Here is a 19,808-nt window from a genome sequence, read left to right as displayed (position 1 = left end):
CTTCATCTGTGAAAATTTCTTCACGGTTCATGAGATAAAGCCTGGTGACAGACAGACGAACAGTGGAGTCCTAGTGGAGTGGAGTGAAGTATATAGGGTCCCGCTTTTACGCTTTGGGGACGGAACCCTAAAAACGACACATTAAATTAAAATAATTTTCAATTTATCACAAGGAAATCGAACTGCGGATGAAGAGCATAAAAGTATGGCTTTCGATCCTTTTGGGACCCTTAACAAAAGATTTCGGCGAATTGAGAACCTCCTCCTTTTTCGACATCGGTTAAACCTATACCGATTATTTTCTGACTAATTTTAGATTCCCTTACTTATAAAAACGAATCATTACAAACTACACTCGACCATCCTTAACAAAGTCCTTTAGGCGATCAAGAACATTAATTTCCATCGAATAAAGGATTCTTAATTATAATCACCTACATAGGTAATACACATCAATGTGTGCTTTTTACGTGAGCGAGTTATCAACACCGCCATCCCAAGCGAAATTGAACCTTAAATATTTGAAACTAGTACCAAGATAAAGCGTGTTTTCCCTTGAAAAGCAAAACCAGTAATTATACAGCGTGTTATTAAACTCTTGCCTTAATGATAGCTTGCAACGATTCGAATTTGAATTCTTCAAAACGGTTATATCCGGCGCAATTTTAGTTTAATTGCGTAAAACCACTTTTATTTCGGTTTATACAAAGTAGAGTAATTTGAAAGGATCAATTATATATATCATCATCATCATCATCATCATCTCAGTCATAAGACGTCCACTGCTGAACATAGGCCTCCCCCTTGGACCTCCATACGTGCCGGTTGGAAGCGACCCGCATCCAGCGTCTTCCGGCGACCTTAACAAGATCGTCTGTCCATCTTGTGGGTGGACGTCCTACGCTGCGCTTGCTAGTCCGTGGTCTCCACTCGAGCACTTTTCGACCCCATCGGCCATCTTCATTATATATATGGCGATTGAAAACCTCCTTTTCTCTCTTCAGTAAGATCCGCCTGATGGGAAGCGGTCATCGCACCTATGGACATAAGTAACTTCAGAGCCACTTATGCATTGTCTTGAGGACAGAATACCCGCTACTAGAAGAACCTCATGTCGGTTCGCAAAGGATTTAACTAATGAGTGTGGAATGCCACATGATGGAAAGAAATAGGGAGTGCTCCCGGTACTGGTTTTCTATGCAAATACAGTACCAGAACCGGGAATTCCCGGTTCTCGCCATACAAACTCAGTACCGGGAGCATTCCCTAGAAAGAAATGAGCGAGATGCCTATTTTGGTGTGTCATGTATCGAAGAAGTGGGAATGAAGCATTGCTCCTTTGGCGGGAGGTGCGGCGATGGAAGCGCGTCAACAACCGAATTATGGAGGGTAGAAGAACTGTTATGGGAGAATAGTTGCAAAAGTCTCCAGCTGTCACCTATAAATAGCATAAGTTCCAAAATTTTCCATAGTGGCGCTAGAGTACCTAGCTATGAACTTAGCCGTTATTGATGGAGTGAAGTGCGTTGTCACTGACTGCCTGCCTGACTGTGACTGACAGCCTGTCAGTGATTTGACACATGACTTAACATATAGACTTGGTCAAGCAAATCTTGTCAGTAAAAAAGGCGCAAAATTCAAATTTTCTATGGGACGATATCCCTTTAGCTCCTACATTTTTCAAATTTGCCGCCTTTTTCTACTGACAAGATCTGCTTGACCAAGTCTATATGTTAAGTCATGTTTTGCTTAGTAGATCACTAAAAGCGAACAGGGCAATGTCAAAATTACCATTTCATGTTGGTAGGCCCCTATTCCCTATTATTTATTTCGTTAAAAAAAAGATAATTTGAAAATTGGAACATTCGATTTACGACGCGCAGGCCAGTAGGCGCGCGCCACGCCCTATTATTATCTGTGGTCGGTTTAAACGGTTCGAATTTCGAACACATAGGAATTAAAAAGCTATTACATGGGGATGGGGGAGGGAGATTCTATTCGGGAGCTTGTTATAACAGTTATTTTTTTGACGGATCGGTGGATTTTTATGACAAATAAGGTGTAAGATCGTGCAAGATTGATGGGATTATGGGGTCGGGAAACCGCGGCTCGCGAGCCGCATGCGGCTCTTTGAAGGTACAATTGCGACTCTTTAAGCCACACCAAAAATTAATACTTGAGAGTTCTACTGAAAACAACACTTGTGGCTCTTTAGGCTACATATTCATATTTTTGTAAAAAGTTTGCCGACCCCTAGTTAGGCCATGGTCCCCACCGTACGAACTTCGTTTTCGTGAGAACTATTATATAATCTCACAGATTGATAGTTATTTTGTTTTACAAGGGGGCAAAGTTGTTGTTTAACCGCTCGTGTTAATATTGATACCCGAGCAAGCGAAAAATTCCAACATTGAACCACGAGCGTAGCGAGTGGTTCAAAAATGGAATCTTGAGCGTTGCGAGGGTTTCACAGCACGAGGGTTAAACAAAATTTGCCCCCGAGTAAAACACAAAATTTTTCACCACACCAACCCGAGGCAAATATTAAATGTAAAATATCAAACAAAATCAAACCAAATCAAATCCAAATGAATGTTATTAAATATTTATTATCCATAATCATCATTTAAAAGTCAATTCTACCAGCCAAGATAAGAAAACAACTCAAAATTTGCATTTGATTACTTTGCCTCACATGTGAATAAAATGCAACTTTGCTATCAGTTCTTGAAGTGCAAAGTAATCCTATCCGAACTGGTGTGGTGAAAATAATAGTACCATACTGGGATCTTCGAAAGATCCGAGGTTTCCCATCGTTAAGGTCGAGTGGCTACTTTAGAGATGTCAAAATGAAGGCTCAAAAGATAAATATATAAAAAAATATTTTACTTCAATAAAAAGATCGTATAATAGAAAATCTATTATTATAATTTGATAAAAATTTTTTTTTCGTGTATTCACCTTGACCGAATTTTGGCCTATTTTTTTCTATTCTGTTTTGGTATTCAAAATACGATACATCGATTTAATAGGTATATGACCTATCGGAATTATAAGTGCAGTTTTTGTTACACCCTGTATATTATTTTAGAGAGATGTGAAAAATATATAAAACCTTAACTCCTTATACAGAAGATTCGCCAAACTCGCGCGTCTGTCACACATCTGTCAATGTTATATATACTTAGGTTAGGTATGATAAATTTTGAATAATTTCAAGTCATGTCGAAATTTTGCTGGAAAGCTTTTAAAAACAATGAAAACCGCAAAAATCTGTTGATATTTTCGAGAAATTTCCATGCGTTGCTAATCGATAAAGTAGTCAGAGAATCCAGCTGTTCTTGGATGTGCCGTAGGTAAGCAAGATTCACTGTCACCAATAGATTATATATATAGGTATTATTAACGCATTTACTGCCACCCTTTTTTCCTGGACATTCATCAGGTGCCGCACTTCGCTGTCACTTAGGGTTGCCAACCGTACTATATAATATAGTATTGTACTATATTTCGGCCTTGCGTACTATATATTTTTAGGATACTATATAGTACGCAAAAATACTATATTTCGATGGGTCCTTACGCTGTGCTTCTTTTTTTCATAAATATGAAATAACAAGGGGTGCAAAAAAAGACAGAAAATTTTTGACCAAAAGTGCAAAATGTATAGGAATCGTAGAAAAATTTCAATCAAAACGCTAAAATAAGCATGTTATGTAGGAAAAACTTTTCTCTAAAATCGAAAATGGCCAAGATATTTGACCCGAAAGTTGGGAAAAGTCTAGGACTTGGAAAATTTCGATGGATGATGTGTCATTATAACACTTATTTGTTATCGTAGAGAATACGCTAAAATAAGCATGTTTTGTAGGAAAAACTCTTCTTTAAGTCAAAAATGGCCGAGATATTTGACCCGAAAGTTGAGATATTGACCCGAAAGTTGCTGTGTAATGCGCTCGTTACCACTGGCTTCAAATATTAAAATATAAAGTCCAACAACTCGGCCATTTTTGATTTTAGAGAATAGTTTTTCCTACAAAACATGCTTATTATAGCGTATTCTCTAGAATAACACAACAAAAAATAGGTGTTATGATGACACAACATCCATCGTAATTTTTAATGTCCTAGATTTTTCTCAACTTCCGGGTTAAATATCTCGGCCATTTTTGATTTTAGAGAAAAGTTTCAAATAAAAGATGCTTATTTTAACGTATTTCTACGAAAACGTCATGAAAAATAGGTGTCGTAATAACATCACTCGCATGAATTTTTTTCTAAGTGCTGCAACCCCTTTGCTTTAGTCCAACCCATGATTTTACACACGCCTACTGACACGCGCGATATTTGGCATACTTTTCATTTATTTTAAACCATCTCCTTGACTGTACTATATTTTCTTTCAGTGTACTATATATTTTATATGTAATTTTGCAAAATACTATATTTCACTAAAAAAAAGTTGGCAACCCTACTGTCACTATATATTACGAACGCGTCTGTGCGTCAAAGGCACAGCGTGAAAGTCACGGTGACGCATATACAGGGTGAAATTTAAATCACTGGCCATATTCGTTCCAGGCACTGGGTTACACTTAAGGAATCTATTTAGCGAAAAAAAAGAGTACATTTTTTTTTAATATTCATTTTTCAATTTTTAAATATTTTCCACGAGACGTGGTCACCCTATTACCACAAATGTAAACAAACCTAATAGTAGGTTTTAACAACAACATCAGCAAAACCCTTATCTGACGTTCACTAAACCTTATAATCGTTGCAATAGGGTCCACCTAGTTAGTGTTGGCGATGGTAGGCAGGTTTATCAATTTCGAGGGTAGTCTAAACCATTCCGCGCTAGCGGTAAAAATAACGGTTAGCATAAGTGATTAGTCACTCGTCACTCGCCAACCTTAAAATAATAATCGCGCGCGTACTAAGGTTTAAAAAAATGTTTTCGAACCGGGAATATTAGAAAATGGTACGGTGTTATTTATTAAGTGGTGAGTGTTTACGTGGTGCACAAAGATTATACGAAATGGAATCAGTTCCACGCCTTCGCAGACAAGGATTGAATCCAAGAGTACTATCTCGTGGGACTTTCGTTAATTGCGTCGACTTTTAATCAAATGTAAGTACATAAGTTGATTCAATTTTTTAAATACGCCTGAATGCAAAGATTCCTGACCTAGTTTTTACTCATTGTTTTTAAGCCACGGACGTTTTGTTAATAATCATTAGTCAGAAATAATATTTTAGATTAAAAATGGGTTGCCTTTGCATTTTGACGGTTCTAAGCCCGTTAAAGTATGAAGGAAAAATTAGCAACTTATGTAGGTAAGCGTCTTATCTCGCTGCAATAGGGTTCATAATTGGTGACGCTATTGCAAACAGCGGGAGGGGCGCGGGGTGTCAATGACCTTAACTGATAAGAGAGAAGCGGATGTAGTGGGTAGTTGTCGGTTCACCATAACGTACGAGGTTTTTAGGACAACTTGATGATGAGTTATTTCGAAAAAAATGTACTGAGCGGTATTAAAAGAAAAAACACGTGTTTAATATTTTTTCGAGTTCTTTCGGGTGTTTCAATTTGGCCAGTGAATTAAATTTCACCCTGTATATGCGTTTGTGGCAGTGAATGCGTTAAAGTAAAATGATATATAGTTGCTTGAAGACCAAATATTTCATACAATGTAAGCATTTGCCCCCGGTCCATCGGCTGGCGAGGCTCTCGAATGATAGTGGATTTTTAAAAACTCAAGTCTTATGAATCAGTTGCCGTCTTCCGGTTTATTTGGGGTCGTGTTGTCATTTGCTTCCTTTCAATCCTACGTCCCTTTTAAAGGAAAATGGACATTTCGTTCCGATTTATCGTCCATACTTGTCATCTGGACTTAAACCTTATTACAAATGCATAAGTTCTACCGATGATCAGCTAAGAATTTTTCTGTTAACACACCTTCTTGATATTGGTACTTGAATCCAGGCGCGGGTATTCCAAGCATGAGCCTTTAGACTGGCGCGAGGCTATAGCTCAAGCTGAGCGGACTGTGGGCTTCCCTACCTCCTTCCTAAATCTGCGGTGGCTCTTCAACGATGAGATCGCCAGCACCGCTATCCATTTGAGGAAACTGGTGAGCATCAGCAAATTCTTATTGCGTCATTTAAGGCGCATCTTAGGCTTCATAACTTGGGATCGAATACCCTTTCATCGGCATATCAAAAAAGCATGGTAACATTGGTAACCCATTCAAGGCTAGCCTAATGGGAGGAAATATGAGGTTACAGCTATAGCCTATATAGCTTACTAAAACTTACTTAGGTTTTTATGCCCTAACCGCTTATAATTCGGTATACCTCACGAAACTACTGAGAACATAGTGTGAACTTTGTTCCCAAAACTAGATAAACAATAGATAGCGTTTGCTTTTAGAGTACAAATATCTACCTATAGGTACCTGCCTCGACAAATTCTTTCTCAGGTCGGCACAAACCACCCTCTCCTGAAATCAGCCAAGAACCTCCTGATCGGCTCCAAAAGCAACTTGCAGTCAGTAGGGCTCATTATTCTTCTGGTCTCCAAAGCGGCTGGACTCAACACTAGGGACTACACTGAAGATCAATATGACTCAGGTGAGAATAACGCTGCGTATTACGTAAGCGAATAACTCGCGAACGCGACGCTGCGCGGCGCGGCGGGCCCAAGGCGCTCGCGTTCGCAACGAGATCGCCCACGTAGGACACTTCTATAGGTATGAATGAAAGGAATGATTCACCCCGCGTCGCATCGCTTCGCTTCGCGTTCGCGTGTTGTTCGCCAGTAACAGAGATAATTCAGGTTATTTTAAGAATAATAACATTTATCGCTATTATCGTTAAATTAAACTTTTAATTTATCGACCGCCGAGTTTTTCTCGTGGGATGCGAAAAGTCCTCAAAAAATCACGTAATTAATGGAAATCCCCTTACTCTTAGGAATCTTGCACTCGCAACGTGCCCTAGCCGAGATAGTCGAGATGAAGCGCACCGGCCACATGATCCACAAGACCATGGCCAACTTGCAGGAGAAGGAGAAATTCGGGGACAAGTTCCAAGACCTGCTCTGTGGAAACAAGATCGTTCTCTTGTCAGGTCAGTTACAGTTTTCCAAAAACCCCTGGACTGTGGACTATCAGTTTAAATCATGATATATCAGCTGAAACACGAGTCTACTCTCAGGCTTATTCTAATTACTTATAGGATTTGAATTCAATCTGGATTAGATATGGATCGTGACGTTTTTGGTAGAAGAAATGTGTTCATGGCCAGATTAGTCTACCATGTTGGGAGCTTTCACAACCTGCCTAGGTATATTCTTCGGTTCGCGATCGCCATTCAAGAACCTTTATAGCCCACAGCAGACAACTTATGAGATTAGTTCATATTAGGTCGGTTGGAATAGGAATTCGGGTTGGTTAGAAAATTCTAGTTCTATTCATGCATAGCATGCATGCATACTCATACTCATACTCATATTTTATTGATAATATAAATTACAGGTCAGGCTTACATGACTAAACTACATTAAACTACATACATGTATGTTGAAGAAATTCTTATCCCCAGGCGACTACTTGCTAGCCAAGTGTCTCCAAAACCTCGGCGGTTTGCGGAACAACGAGGTGACGGAGCTCATCTCCACCGGTCTGCGGGACCTCGTGGAGGGCGACTTCCTGGGCGAACGAGGCCCGGACAATACTTCCATGCCCACTAAACCTAAAGGTACCTAATCCCTTAATCCCCTATAATATTTATCTCGCAAAGTATGTTTAGGTATATGTAACTTACTGAGTATATGAGACACTGCTTCAGCAAGCGACCAACTTGAAAGGAAGCACCATCATAAAACGTTAAAATTACGAAATTCTCACTTTTATTAGCCTCGCTGCCATACTTTATCGCATACGACTCTGCTTCGAGTTAGCTTAGTGAGACCCTATTGTTATCTCCAATTATTTTTTCTTTTGTTCCACCAGCTGAAAACATAGTTGAACCCTATGACTGGGAGAACGAGTACAACTTGGAGAAGCTCGGCAGCAACTCTTACCTCGGGCAAGGAAAGCAGGAGTGGGTGCTCCGGACCATGCTTCAGTCCGGCAGCATCCTCGGCAAAGGCTGCCAGGGGGCCATGAAACTCGCCCGCCGAGGCGAAGAGATGGAGCGAAACGCGTACATACTCGGCGGGCATTTCGCTCTGATGTGGCAACTGTATTTAGACATAAAAGATTTCTTCATTCACCCACATTCGTATTCTCTGGTCGGCGCTCCTGTCATCATGGCTTTGTGGGAGTATCCTTCAATCTACGGGCATGTTTGGATATCTAAAATGGAAAGAAAACCTATAGAGATGAAGCAGCTGCATTATGCAGTACGCAGCACGCGTTCTATGGATTATTTGGCTGGACTTTTGGACGAGGAGCTGGCGGCCATTTTGAAATATAGCGACCGGTTTCCGGTGGAGGATGCGCGTGAGGCTCTGCAGAACATGGCGCGGACGATCCACGGAGAAACGCTGCAGTACATGGAGAATTGAATAAAGGTATGATATCCTGACTTTCTTTTCGCTATACTTAGATTTTCATAATGTAGCAATACGTGAAGACAGTTTTCGATGTAAGAATTTTATTCTTGTATAAGTATTGACAAAATTATAATACCAGCCTAGAGCCTAGCCACTTGAAAGGGCTGGAAGACCTAAAACAAACACATATTATGAACATCATAAGCAAATATTAGAGACATGACCAAAAAAACCGGGCAAGTGCGAGTCGGACTCGCGCACGAAGGGTTCCGTACCATAAAGCAAAAAAAAACGGAAAAAAATGCAAAAAGAAAACGGTCACCCATCCAAGTACTGACCACGCCCGACGTTGCTTAACTTTGGTCAAAAATCACGTTTGCTGTATGGGAGCCCCACTTAAATCTTTATTTTATTCTGTTTTTAGTATTTGTTGTTATAGCGGCAACAGAAATACATCATCTGTGAAAATTTCAACTGTCTAGCTATCACAGTTCGTGAGATACAGCCTGGTGACAGACAGACGGACAGACGGACAGACGGACGGACGGACAGCGAAGTCTTAGTAATAGGGTCCCGTTTTACCCTTTGGGTACGGAACCCTAAAAACGAGTAAAAATGAGCGGATAGTAAAATGTGTATTAACACACTTGTTTGTCGAAAAATAACGAACCTATTGCCTTTAGGAAGTTATTAAGGGTGACGACTAGTCTAACCCTATTAGGTTCGACTTCAGTTTCCCATTGACGTTTTCTTTTACCGACCAAAGAGCATAGGTAAGTTTAGGTACTTACCGTAAACAAAAGTTCCAAGAATATTATTGGTACCTACTTACCTGTATGAGTGTAGTGTATGCAAATATTGAGTAAAGTGAGTATGTATGTATTTGTATCAACTTAACATGGAAATCTCATTAACATATGGGGGAAATCGGGCGGGTGGCAAAAATGATGATCAGCGAAATAATGTTGAATTACCTCGTGTCCGTCAGGTGTCGTACTGTCGTCGGATCACGTCCTGTGTCGAATTATAATAAATGAGGGCAACTATCGGTTCTCGATCCATATTTTGGTAGGTACTTACCGTATTAATTAATTGAATAGGGACTAAAGTATTGCCGCCAGAGTGCAGCGCTAGCACAAACCGTAAACCATAAACTTATGTGAGTCGCTTAACTTCAAGCTCGGGTAACTCCATATGTCAGATTATGCGATTTTGGTATTATGAAAAGGTAATAGGGTAGATATTTGCTGAGAGGGTCGAATGGATTTACCCGAGTTTGAAGATAAGCGACACATGTGTATATATAAGTACTTTTAAGTATAAGTTTTTTGACAATTTTCCACAGATTATGTGTTACGAATTTATACACGTCAAAGCCAAATCTAGCACATCTCGGTCTCTTTTTGTGTACGGATGACTCACAAAACAACACGCACCGCGCTAGTTGTGTTGTGTGCATGCCCATTTGGGCATGTGCTTCGGCAGAGGGGAAATAGTGGGAATGCCGATTCCCTTCAAAGTATTTCTCGAAGATTTGTAGTAGGTATCAAAAGTATGGCATGTCATTACTACTTATAATTTAGGCACATTTATAGACCGACCGCTTAAATGAGTCCTCGCCTGCGCGGTACGGGGGGGGGGGGGGGGTGACGGGGTAGGACGACTAAGGGCGGCGGCGGCGGGCGGTCGGTCTACGTATAGGACTCTGGTGCCTATCATGTTTCTACGAATCGAGTTGGGCTGTAAACCTGTAGGTGAAAAGTCGTGGTAAAGTTGTAGGCGGGCGGAAACGAATCGGAAATTAACTCCGATGCCCCGGCGACGCGTAATGCGACGAAATTGTTTATTTACGTATTCATATTATATTTGATTATGAGTATGACTCTTATGATAGCGGAAGCAGTTATAAAGTTGACCCAAAAAATTTTTATTAAGCTATGAGCTTCATCACATATGTTCCTTGAGTAATTCTAAGCATTTCAAGCCTGGGAGGCAATAAGAAATGTGTGTCTACTCGGATTTGTAATGGATTCAAACTTTCAACCCCTTTTTAACCCTGTTAGGGGATGAATTTTACAAAACGCTGAAATTACTTTTCCTGTCTTTTAATAATATCCCCAAATACAAAGATTCAAGTCCCGCGTTCGAAAATTTTTTTGATATCCATACAAACTTTCAACTCTTTTTTCACCACCTTAGGGGATGAATTTTCAAAAACGCTGAAATTAGTTTTCTTGTATTTTAATAATATATCGTTTTACGAAGTTTCAAATTCCTAGCTTAAAATAAAACTTGAACCCCATACAAACTTTCATCCCCTTTTTAACCCCCTTAGGGGTTGAATTTCTCAAAATCGCTTCTTATCTCTTGTACACTTTATAAATGTAATCTAGTGTGCAAATTTCAACTTTCTATCTTTTGTAGTTTCGGCTCCGCGTAGCAAAAATCTCCAACCAAATTTTTCACCTTTTTACGTTTTTCTTGTAAAATTACTATGAAATTGAAAAAACAAATATCAGCAATGAATTCTACGTCTTTGGTTTATACGAAAATGGTACCAAACTTGCCCTAGTACCCACCAGGATCAGAGTAGATTTTTTTTAAAGATGACGGATGGCGGCCGTCTTTGTATCCCACCCTCCCCCCCACTTCAGGCTAGAAATGCTTAGAATTACTCAAATATCAGATGTGATGAAGCTCATAGCTTAATAAAAAATTTTTGGGTCATGTATGGCAGCGTTACATAACTGACTCCAGTATGAGTGCACCGTGTCTGCTGTCAGCTATGTCTGCTGGGCCCGGTGTGACTGTCATTTGACTAAGTCGTAAGAATTTACTGCAATCACTCAAGTCAACCGCGATGGACCTACATGCAGTCTCCATCACGGGGCGGTCAAGGCGCTCATAAATATCTGAACACGCCTCTATTATTGAGTTGTTAGAGTGCGTGTTCAGATATTGTGAAACCTTGGCCGCTCCGATATATCTGATGGCGACTGTACAAGGGGGGGGCTGCCTCCCTGGAGACTGGAGGTACAATGTATGCCCAACCTCCCCTCCACTGGACTTATCTTGAAAATCACGAGTTAAAAATACTTTTCACCGATCGGTTACGGAAAACTAGTGAAAATACGTTTTCTCTAAGGCGATACGGAAAACTAGTTTTAGCAAGGGAAAACGCGTTTTTACGGTGCCAGTACAAGGATTAGATGATAATTCTGACCTTTATGCGAGGCCTGCGACTTTGTATGGGGATTGGCAGTCTCTATTATTTACCTATCTGTTTTTATTCTATACTTCGTTTTTTTAGCATTAGAAATAGGTAAACAATCTTGATGTGTCTTTTAATTGAAATACACGTTTTAAAAATAAGTCACGGCAAATATATAACAATTATGAATCTAATACGATCGATCATTTATATTCTTCTGCTTTCATAAGTAATAGTTTTTGATTTTTAAAAAGCGTTTTTCAATTAAAAGACATGTCAAGATCGCTTACCTTCTTGCAAGTTCTTTCTAATGCTAAAAAAAACGAACTATATAGGGCAATGTGTATAAACTGAAACAAATTATACATAATGGAAACATTTATTTATAACATTAGTAAATCTCCTTCAAATAACAAACACAACGATATCAAATAACCATAAATGCATTCAAAACATAATATACCAATTCACAATCGTTAAATAACTATTCACTACAATATTCGTGTTCACTAATTAGGTAGGGTCAAGAAGGGAACAGTGGCTCGGCAAAAAATAGCCGGCTACAGTGGCTCACTCAACCTAATTCCAACATGAGAGGGGCTACCTTTCCTACTTTGGAAAATTTGAGTCAGACCAGTCTATGTAGCGATTATTATGCAAGTGTTATTTCAACGTTATAATTTCATAGAATTGTGACGTTTAAAACGTCTGTGCTATAAAAATCGCTGCAGAGCTATCTTGGTCTGACTGACCCTAAGCATAGTTGACATTTCAGTTAAGACGGTTGCTGTTAGAACCTTAGAACATCTTGAAGAAAATTAAAATAACACTAAGATACAAGAAATACTAGTCATTTGTACTATATAAGTTATATAACATATTTAACTCGCTATAGGAAATAATTATCTTGATGTGGTTATTTTGAGATCCAATAAACCTTTTACTATTTTAGTACCCAAAACTACTACAAAATTGTATGCTATATATACTCTGGCAAACCCACTTTCTCGGTAGAAAAAGGCGCGAAATAGAAATTTTCTATGAAGGGACAGACAACCAGTTGCGCATATTTTTTTTTAAATTTGTGCCTTTTTCTAATGACGGCATTAGCATGCCAAACTGTATTTCATAAAAAATAAAAAACATTTCTAACACCAAGGGTAACACCAAAGGGAATAACATGTAATTGGCAACTTTTGTAGTATAAGTGGGTCCTATGTTGACTACACTTACGGTAAGGCTGCTTTTCCACAGGCAGAGACGGGCGGATATGATAGGAATTAACCATTAGGGTCGGCAACACCCCTGATAAGAGATGTGGATAGCAACCAATGCTTTTGGTTGATTTTCGCATCTCATCTCCACCTCAGTGGAATGGCAGCTTAACGCACAAAGTACAGTAACAAAGCACAAAGTAAGTTAGTAAAGTAAAATTACCTTGACACGCGCTTATTCTCCCTTTTGGCCGCCGGACCTAGTCCGCAAAGACGCTCACTCACACGCCAGAGCAAATTTTAAGTAAACAACTAATAAAAAGTTTAGGGATTGCAAATAGTGATATCGATATTTACAATATTATGGTAAAAATCTTTTTAATTTAGCTTTGTTCTTATCCTGTTTTAATTTCATTCCAAATTGCCAAAATTAAACATATGCTTTACACCCGAAAATGTTTAAAATATAGGTATTTAACATAAAAAACAACCACTAAACAATGTCGATTCAAGACGTGATATCGCCGCACTAGGCTGTACGAGAAGTCTTTTATACAAGACAACGGCGCCCATGGACTGCCCGCAATGCAGACCGACAAGGACTGTTTCCGCGCGGATCAAGTAATAATAGTCTCTAGGTCAACGGCGTAAGCGCTTGTCGGTACGTAAACTTTATTGGCGTAACGTTAAAGCTGCGCATCATGTGTCGATAAAGTCTATATACCGGAACTGTTTTAGTGAAAATTACACGTGGGTTGAATTTTTAATGAGTGAAGATATTATTCCGGAATTAGAATCTATCATTATAATTTACATTAATCTATAGGTAAACTTATCAAAAAAACGTTCAACGACTTGTTATAAAAAAATTACACATTAACTTCAATGTTATAACAAAAAAAGTAAAGTCTGATAAACAGGTATGTCCCTGTACCACACTTGTGCGAAGCGGTCGCTGCGGTGTATCCCTTCCCACTAAGCTATAAAATAACATCATTTTTTTTTATCTCTTCTGCAATTAAATAGTCCACAATCTACAATGGCAAATTTACTTGTCTGACTCTACTTTATAGAGCTAAAGAAGCTACCTGAACTTTAAATATAGTTATGCCTACCTGACTCTCGTTCTACGTATTCTAGTAAGTAGTTACCTACTATTCGTTGAAAAAAATTGGCGATTAACAAGTGTTCAAATACTTAGATAAAAACATATTTCTGACTTTATATTTACTTTAAAAATTCCCATATCGAGTTAACATTCCCATCCCTAGCTGTCTTTTATACAAGACAACGGCGACGAGGAACATGAAAAATGTTGAAAATTGGAGCAATTTTTTTAAATGCCTTATTATAAAAGAAGGGATTTATATAGCGGCTTAAAAAGCAAATAAATGAAAAAACAAAGACCTTAAATATGAACACGAGTGTAAATGAAATTGCAATTGTTATTATTTTCACATTAACTCAGTGGTTGAATTTGTGTCTTGTATACAAGACGACGGCGCCAGCATATCGTTCTATCGTTGTCTTCTATACCGGACAACGGCGGTCAAAGGGTTAAAGTCTTAACAATAAAGTCGCGTCCAGATCATTTTGAACACCTGGCCCACTTAGCAACTTCTGCTGCTGACTGTACAGTACCCGGCGATAAAGAGACAATTGGACACGAGAGAAAAATACAACGTTCTCTGAAGCCGAAATTCCGATGTGCAATATTTATTGCCGGATACTGTAAATAATATTGTCTTTTTCACTGTTCTACATTAGTTTGAAGTTTTGTACAATGTAAACAATTAACAGGCATAGCACACATTAAATATCTCACTGATAAAACAACATTTTGTACAGTTTTGTGCATCACAATTAAATTATATAAATGTAAACCTTATACCAAAGTGCATAAGATTCAAAATGGTATGGTACCTTAAAAACTCGGAGTAATTAACAATGGAGCCGCCATTAACAGGCGTTCCCCTCTGTCGAAAATAGGCGGCCAATGGTCAACCACATGTCAACCATATGTATGGACTGACGTTTATCTGACATGACGTACCTATACATTTGATGTGCCCCTCCCCTGCAAAAAACGGCAGACTATTTTGTACCGAAAATTATAGACATGGCGTCTCCATTGGTTATATCCTCTAAGCTTGAAAAGGATATATATATTATAATTAGCTAATTTCAACATATTTATAGATTTTTTATTAACCTTTTAATTGTATGCACTGACTCATTATCACCAAACATGTCAGCAAAATACTCGGCTTTCCTAGCATTTTCTAAATGAAGTAATCTAGTCCTTTCTAGCGCATCTGTTCTTAACACTTCCCCTTTCAAATATAGGAAGTCTACATCAGCTACATTGTCTTTGGAATTATCTATGATTTTATACAAATCTGGTTTTTCATTTAAGGCAAATAACACAGGCGCGCTTGCTAAAGAAAAAGACTCCTTATTTTCAGACGTGAACTTTTGTAACTCGCTAGCGGATTGCCAGGCTAAACATAAGTGGCAACCGAACTGATAAGCCTTCTCTTGCTCTGTTAAGTCTTGGCCTCCTAGCAGTAAAGCACCTTGACAACCTCTACCAAACAAAGAACCACCATTATACATAGTCCGTAAAGTCCACTCTTTAATCGGTGATCCTAAAACACCTTTCGTAGCTAAAGGTAGTGTGTCCGCACATATTTCAAACTCATCCACTCCTATTTGATTAGGTTTCCCTGGCAACGGCATGTTCTGTTTATCCCGTTCACCGTAAAACTCTCCTTCACTGATATCTCTAAGTGCTGTTGATATAAGATACGATAAATCCTGGTTCTTTAATCGTGCTAGCATACCGTTAGCTGTTACGAGTAAATAGTCACCGATTAATAGGGCTATTTTGTTGGCAAACATGGACGTCTCTGTGTTTTTGCCTCGCTCATTAAATTCTATGTTGAGTAAGCCTCGATGGACGTAATGCCCAGTACGGATCATTTCTGTGAGCTCTGCCAGTGTCCTCTGCTGCTCGGAGGAGGAGTGGAGTATGGAGTTTGATTGTGGAGGCCGGATAGCTTTGGAGAGTAGCAGGATGACCAGACCCCATGGTTGGAGGTTGTTGTGCTCGTTGTAGAGGACTGTTTTGGCTGTTTGTATGATTGGATGATTGCTGCCAACCTGAGGAATAAGATAACTATCATTTATATTTGTGAGTCTGCAATCTACATTTCTTAGGGTTATTTAACTGAAATGGATTTTTATTAGGGATGTTTAGACATTTATAAACAACTTGATTCACTTGTTATCTCTCTTTATTTAAACATACTAATACATTTTATAGCTCAAACAGCTTATTGCCATAGCAAGAGCTCAAATTATAGAGTATATCGTCGGATGACAAGCAAAAGTCACTAACTAACATCATTGAAATTATTGGACAATCCCAATAAGGCCTAGTTTCCCCTCTGGGTCGGTAAGTCAGATGGCAGTCGCTTTCGTAAAAACTAGTGCCTACGTCAAATCATGGGATTAGTTGTCAAGCGGACCCCAGGCTCCTATGTGAGCTGTGGCACATTGCCGGGATAACGCGAGGAAGATGAGAAACCGTGTTACAAGTGTAATAAAGTGCATTGTTACTTTAATTTTTTGATAGTGAGTTTTGCTTGTCACCCGACTAATATACATATTTTTTGCCTATATACTTGTTTATTTACATTTTAAATCATTCCCTAGTCTATACAATTAATAATAAACTGTAGAAAAAACATAGACATACATATCATAATTTTATTCTTATTACTAGGCAAAAAGGTGATTTTTTTTTTACTTGCCCTTACAAACTATTAAATAAACATTAATGACAAATGGTATTATTTCCAACTGACACTAATTAGACACAGAAGATACTTGTTTATTTAGAGGTTAAATAAACAAGTCCCTATATAAGGAAATAACCTTGCAACGCAAGCGCGGTCACATGGTACCAGTTGCATAATTTTGGTAACTCCTTCATAATAAACAAAACACTATGTTCACTTTAAATTTTACTAAAACCTTGTACATAAAATTGATTCTACTAAAATTTCCACGAATATATCCCATTTTTAACACTATAAATAAAAGAAAATAGCGTAAATAGTAACGTAACACTACTTACTACTTTGCGTAAATGCATAGCCATATTAGCGAATTCGTCGCTCAATAACCATCTCAGGTTCATGAAAGAGGTCGGATATCCAACTATTTTCTCTGCTTCTCTTATAACTTTGGTCCATTGTGCGAACGGAGGTCGGATTAAATAGTCTTCCTGTGTTACGTTGGTCATGGTGGATTCCAGGCGAATTTGATGTGAAATTAACGCCGTTCGGCGCAAATGGCGTATTAATGCGTAAGACATTTTTGTTATAAGGGGTTTTCTGGCACTTTATAACACTTTCACATTTAAATTATGAAGTTTTTTTTTATAATTTATCACAACACTGTGCGATTAGTGCGATTCGCCGTTGTGGTTATGTCACATTTATTTTGACATTTCCTTGCTACGTTCGGAAACTTTGCTTCGGATTGTGTTGGGTTCGTTCAGAATTTGTTCAACTTGTTTTTATTCGGTTCGAGCATAGTAGGTATAGTTAGTCAAGCAGTGGCCTATTTTATAAAGCTACAAGTTACAATTTACAAGCGGAAGTCTCTTTCTAACCCTATGTGTTAGAACGAGACTTCCGCTTGTAAATTGTAACTTGTAGCTTTATAAAATAGGCCACAGATCTTGTCAGTAGAAAAAGGCGGTAAATTTGAAAAATGTAGGCGCGAAGGGATATCGTCTCAAAGAAAAATTGAATTTCGTGCCTTTTTCTACTGACAAGTTTTGCTTGATCATCTATAGCACCCTATAGAAGTGGTATACGCGTGCCTCCGTGAGGGACAAAACATATGCAATGGGACAATATTAAAAACACGTTTTAACATTCCTGACAACATAGGTACCAAAAACAATCTATGTAATTCGGTCGGGTTATTTGTTGCTCACCATAAACCACACTAAATTTATGGTGGGGAACAAAGAAAAAGTGAGACTGTGATAAAGACAAGCAATAATACTCCTACTGCAAGTTTCATAAGTGCATCTCGTTCGGTCGTTTGGCCCCTCCCCCGTTTCATCTCTATATTATGGTACTCTATGGGTTCGAGTAAAATGTTCAAATTGGCTTAACCAGAAAATACATATAGTCTGGCAAACACGTTTTCACAGTAAATAAGCAGAAAAAATGTATAGTCTATCAAGCCATTTCCGTCAGTAGAAAAAGCAGCAAATTTAAAAAATTTTGGCGCGAAGGGTTTTCGTCCCATAGAAAATTTGAATTTCGTGCCTGTTTCTACTGACAAAGTTGCTTGACAGCCTATATAGGTAACCATCCTTTTATTGGGTGCTAGTACTAGCATAAGACCAATACAGTATAATTTTCTCTATGTTTGAGTGTACCAGCGAATAGTCAGTCAGTCAGTACGTACCGTAAAAAGTCTGTAGCGATTTTGATAGCCCACGCAGTGCAAGTGTCATTTTAAACGTCAAACTTCTATTATGAAATTATGACGTATACTTAACACTTACACTGCGTGGGCTATCAAATCCGCTGCAGACTTTGTTTGGTGCTACTATAGATGAAGAATAATTGAAGGTGAAAATACGGGGCGAACCTCGGTAGTTCAGTTGGTAGAGTGGCGGGCTGGTATCCCAGAGCTCGAGTTTCACCAGAGACAGTATATAACCTCCTTATTCATAAACGCGCTACAAAACTCAATTAGCTAATAATTACATACATATAATCACGCCTATTTCCCGGAGGGGTAGGCAGAGACCACGGATTTCCACTTGCTACGATCCTGACATACCTCTTTCGCTTCCTTCACATTCATAACATTCCTCATACACGCCTAATATAGCTAATAATTGTTTGTCTTTATCTGTCATTTTGACTTATTTGTAAAAAAGGGATAAAACATTATTTAACTAAATCGGGCCGTAAAGTTTTATGAATAAGGGGGTAAATCTTTACACTTCTCCTTTATTTCTAAGCATTCAAACACCAAAACCACAAACTTTTATGTCCATACTATAAGTGACATAGCATCTAACTCATTCACGACGAATGATTTGACCATTTTCAGTTATCCTCTATAAATCTATAAAGATTCTGTTATACATAATACCTGAAATCAATGAACTGCGCTCGCGCACGCGAGCCGTATAACATTGGCCATTTAACTCGGACGCAATTTATTTCGACTATGTCCACCTAAACCACGTTAAGGCGATGCGCTTACCTCCGTTCGCCTAAATTGAATTATCTACTCATCGCTTGAATATGCAAGGGCGTTATAGAGGCAGATATGCACGAATGAAGTGGTTTGGGGTAGGCCCTTCAAGACAAATAAAAAAGCTTGTATCTGCTCCAAAGGGTAAAAACGGGACTCTATTACATACTAAGACTCCACTGTCCGTCTGTCTGTCACCAGGCTGTATTTCACGAACCGTGATAGCTAGCTTGATGATAGCTAGCTAGACAGTTGAAATTTTCACATGTTGTATTTTTGTTGCCGCTATAACAAAAAATACTAAAAAGTACAGAACCCTCGGTGGGCGAGTCCGACTCGCATTTGTCCGGTTTTTTATGGTATATGTGGCAAACGAGCAGACGAACCGCCCGATATTAAGCAATTGCCGTCTCCCATGGACACCTGCAGCACCAGGCTTGCAAAAGAGCTTTGCCGGCCATTAAGATGGGGGTACGCTCTACATCTCTATTCTATTCTATTCTATTGTCATTGAATAATTTTCTAG

General features: G+C 38.7%; 2 protein-coding genes across 2 annotated transcripts in view; one reads left to right on the top strand and one right to left on the bottom strand.

The window, feature by feature from the left end:
- Positions 1-3,190: 3,190 nt before the first annotated feature.
- LOC134673402 (all trans-polyprenyl-diphosphate synthase PDSS2-like) overlaps positions 3,191-19,808 on the top strand; it is a 56,158-nt gene continuing 39,540 nt past the window's right edge. Inside the window, exons 1-6 of the mRNA XM_063531381.1 lie at positions 3,191-3,356; positions 5,987-6,134; positions 6,483-6,633; positions 6,976-7,131; positions 7,606-7,761; positions 8,016-8,578. Coding sequence (XP_063387451.1) covers positions 3,223-3,356; positions 5,987-6,134; positions 6,483-6,633; positions 6,976-7,131; positions 7,606-7,761; positions 8,016-8,572 — 1,302 coding nt within the window. The 5' untranslated portion in view covers positions 3,191-3,222 and the 3' untranslated portion in view covers positions 8,573-8,578. The remainder of the gene's footprint in view (positions 3,357-5,986; positions 6,135-6,482; positions 6,634-6,975; positions 7,132-7,605; positions 7,762-8,015; positions 8,579-19,808) is intronic.
- On the bottom strand, positions 15,174-17,477 carry LOC134673394 (all trans-polyprenyl-diphosphate synthase PDSS2-like). The gene is made up of 2 exons (XM_063531364.1): positions 17,127-17,477; positions 15,174-16,147 (listed from the first exon to the last, which is right to left on the bottom strand). The coding sequence occupies exons 1-2, from the start codon at positions 17,364-17,366 to the stop codon at positions 15,179-15,181; spliced, it is 1,209 nt and encodes a 402-aa protein (XP_063387434.1). The 5' UTR covers positions 17,367-17,477; the 3' UTR covers positions 15,174-15,178.

Source organism: Cydia fagiglandana, chromosome 18, assembly GCF_963556715.1.
Source record: "Cydia fagiglandana chromosome 18, ilCydFagi1.1, whole genome shotgun sequence".
NCBI classification, from domain to species: domain Eukaryota; kingdom Metazoa; phylum Arthropoda; class Insecta; order Lepidoptera; family Tortricidae; genus Cydia; species Cydia fagiglandana.
This window is presented reverse-complemented; position numbering and strand designations above follow the sequence as displayed.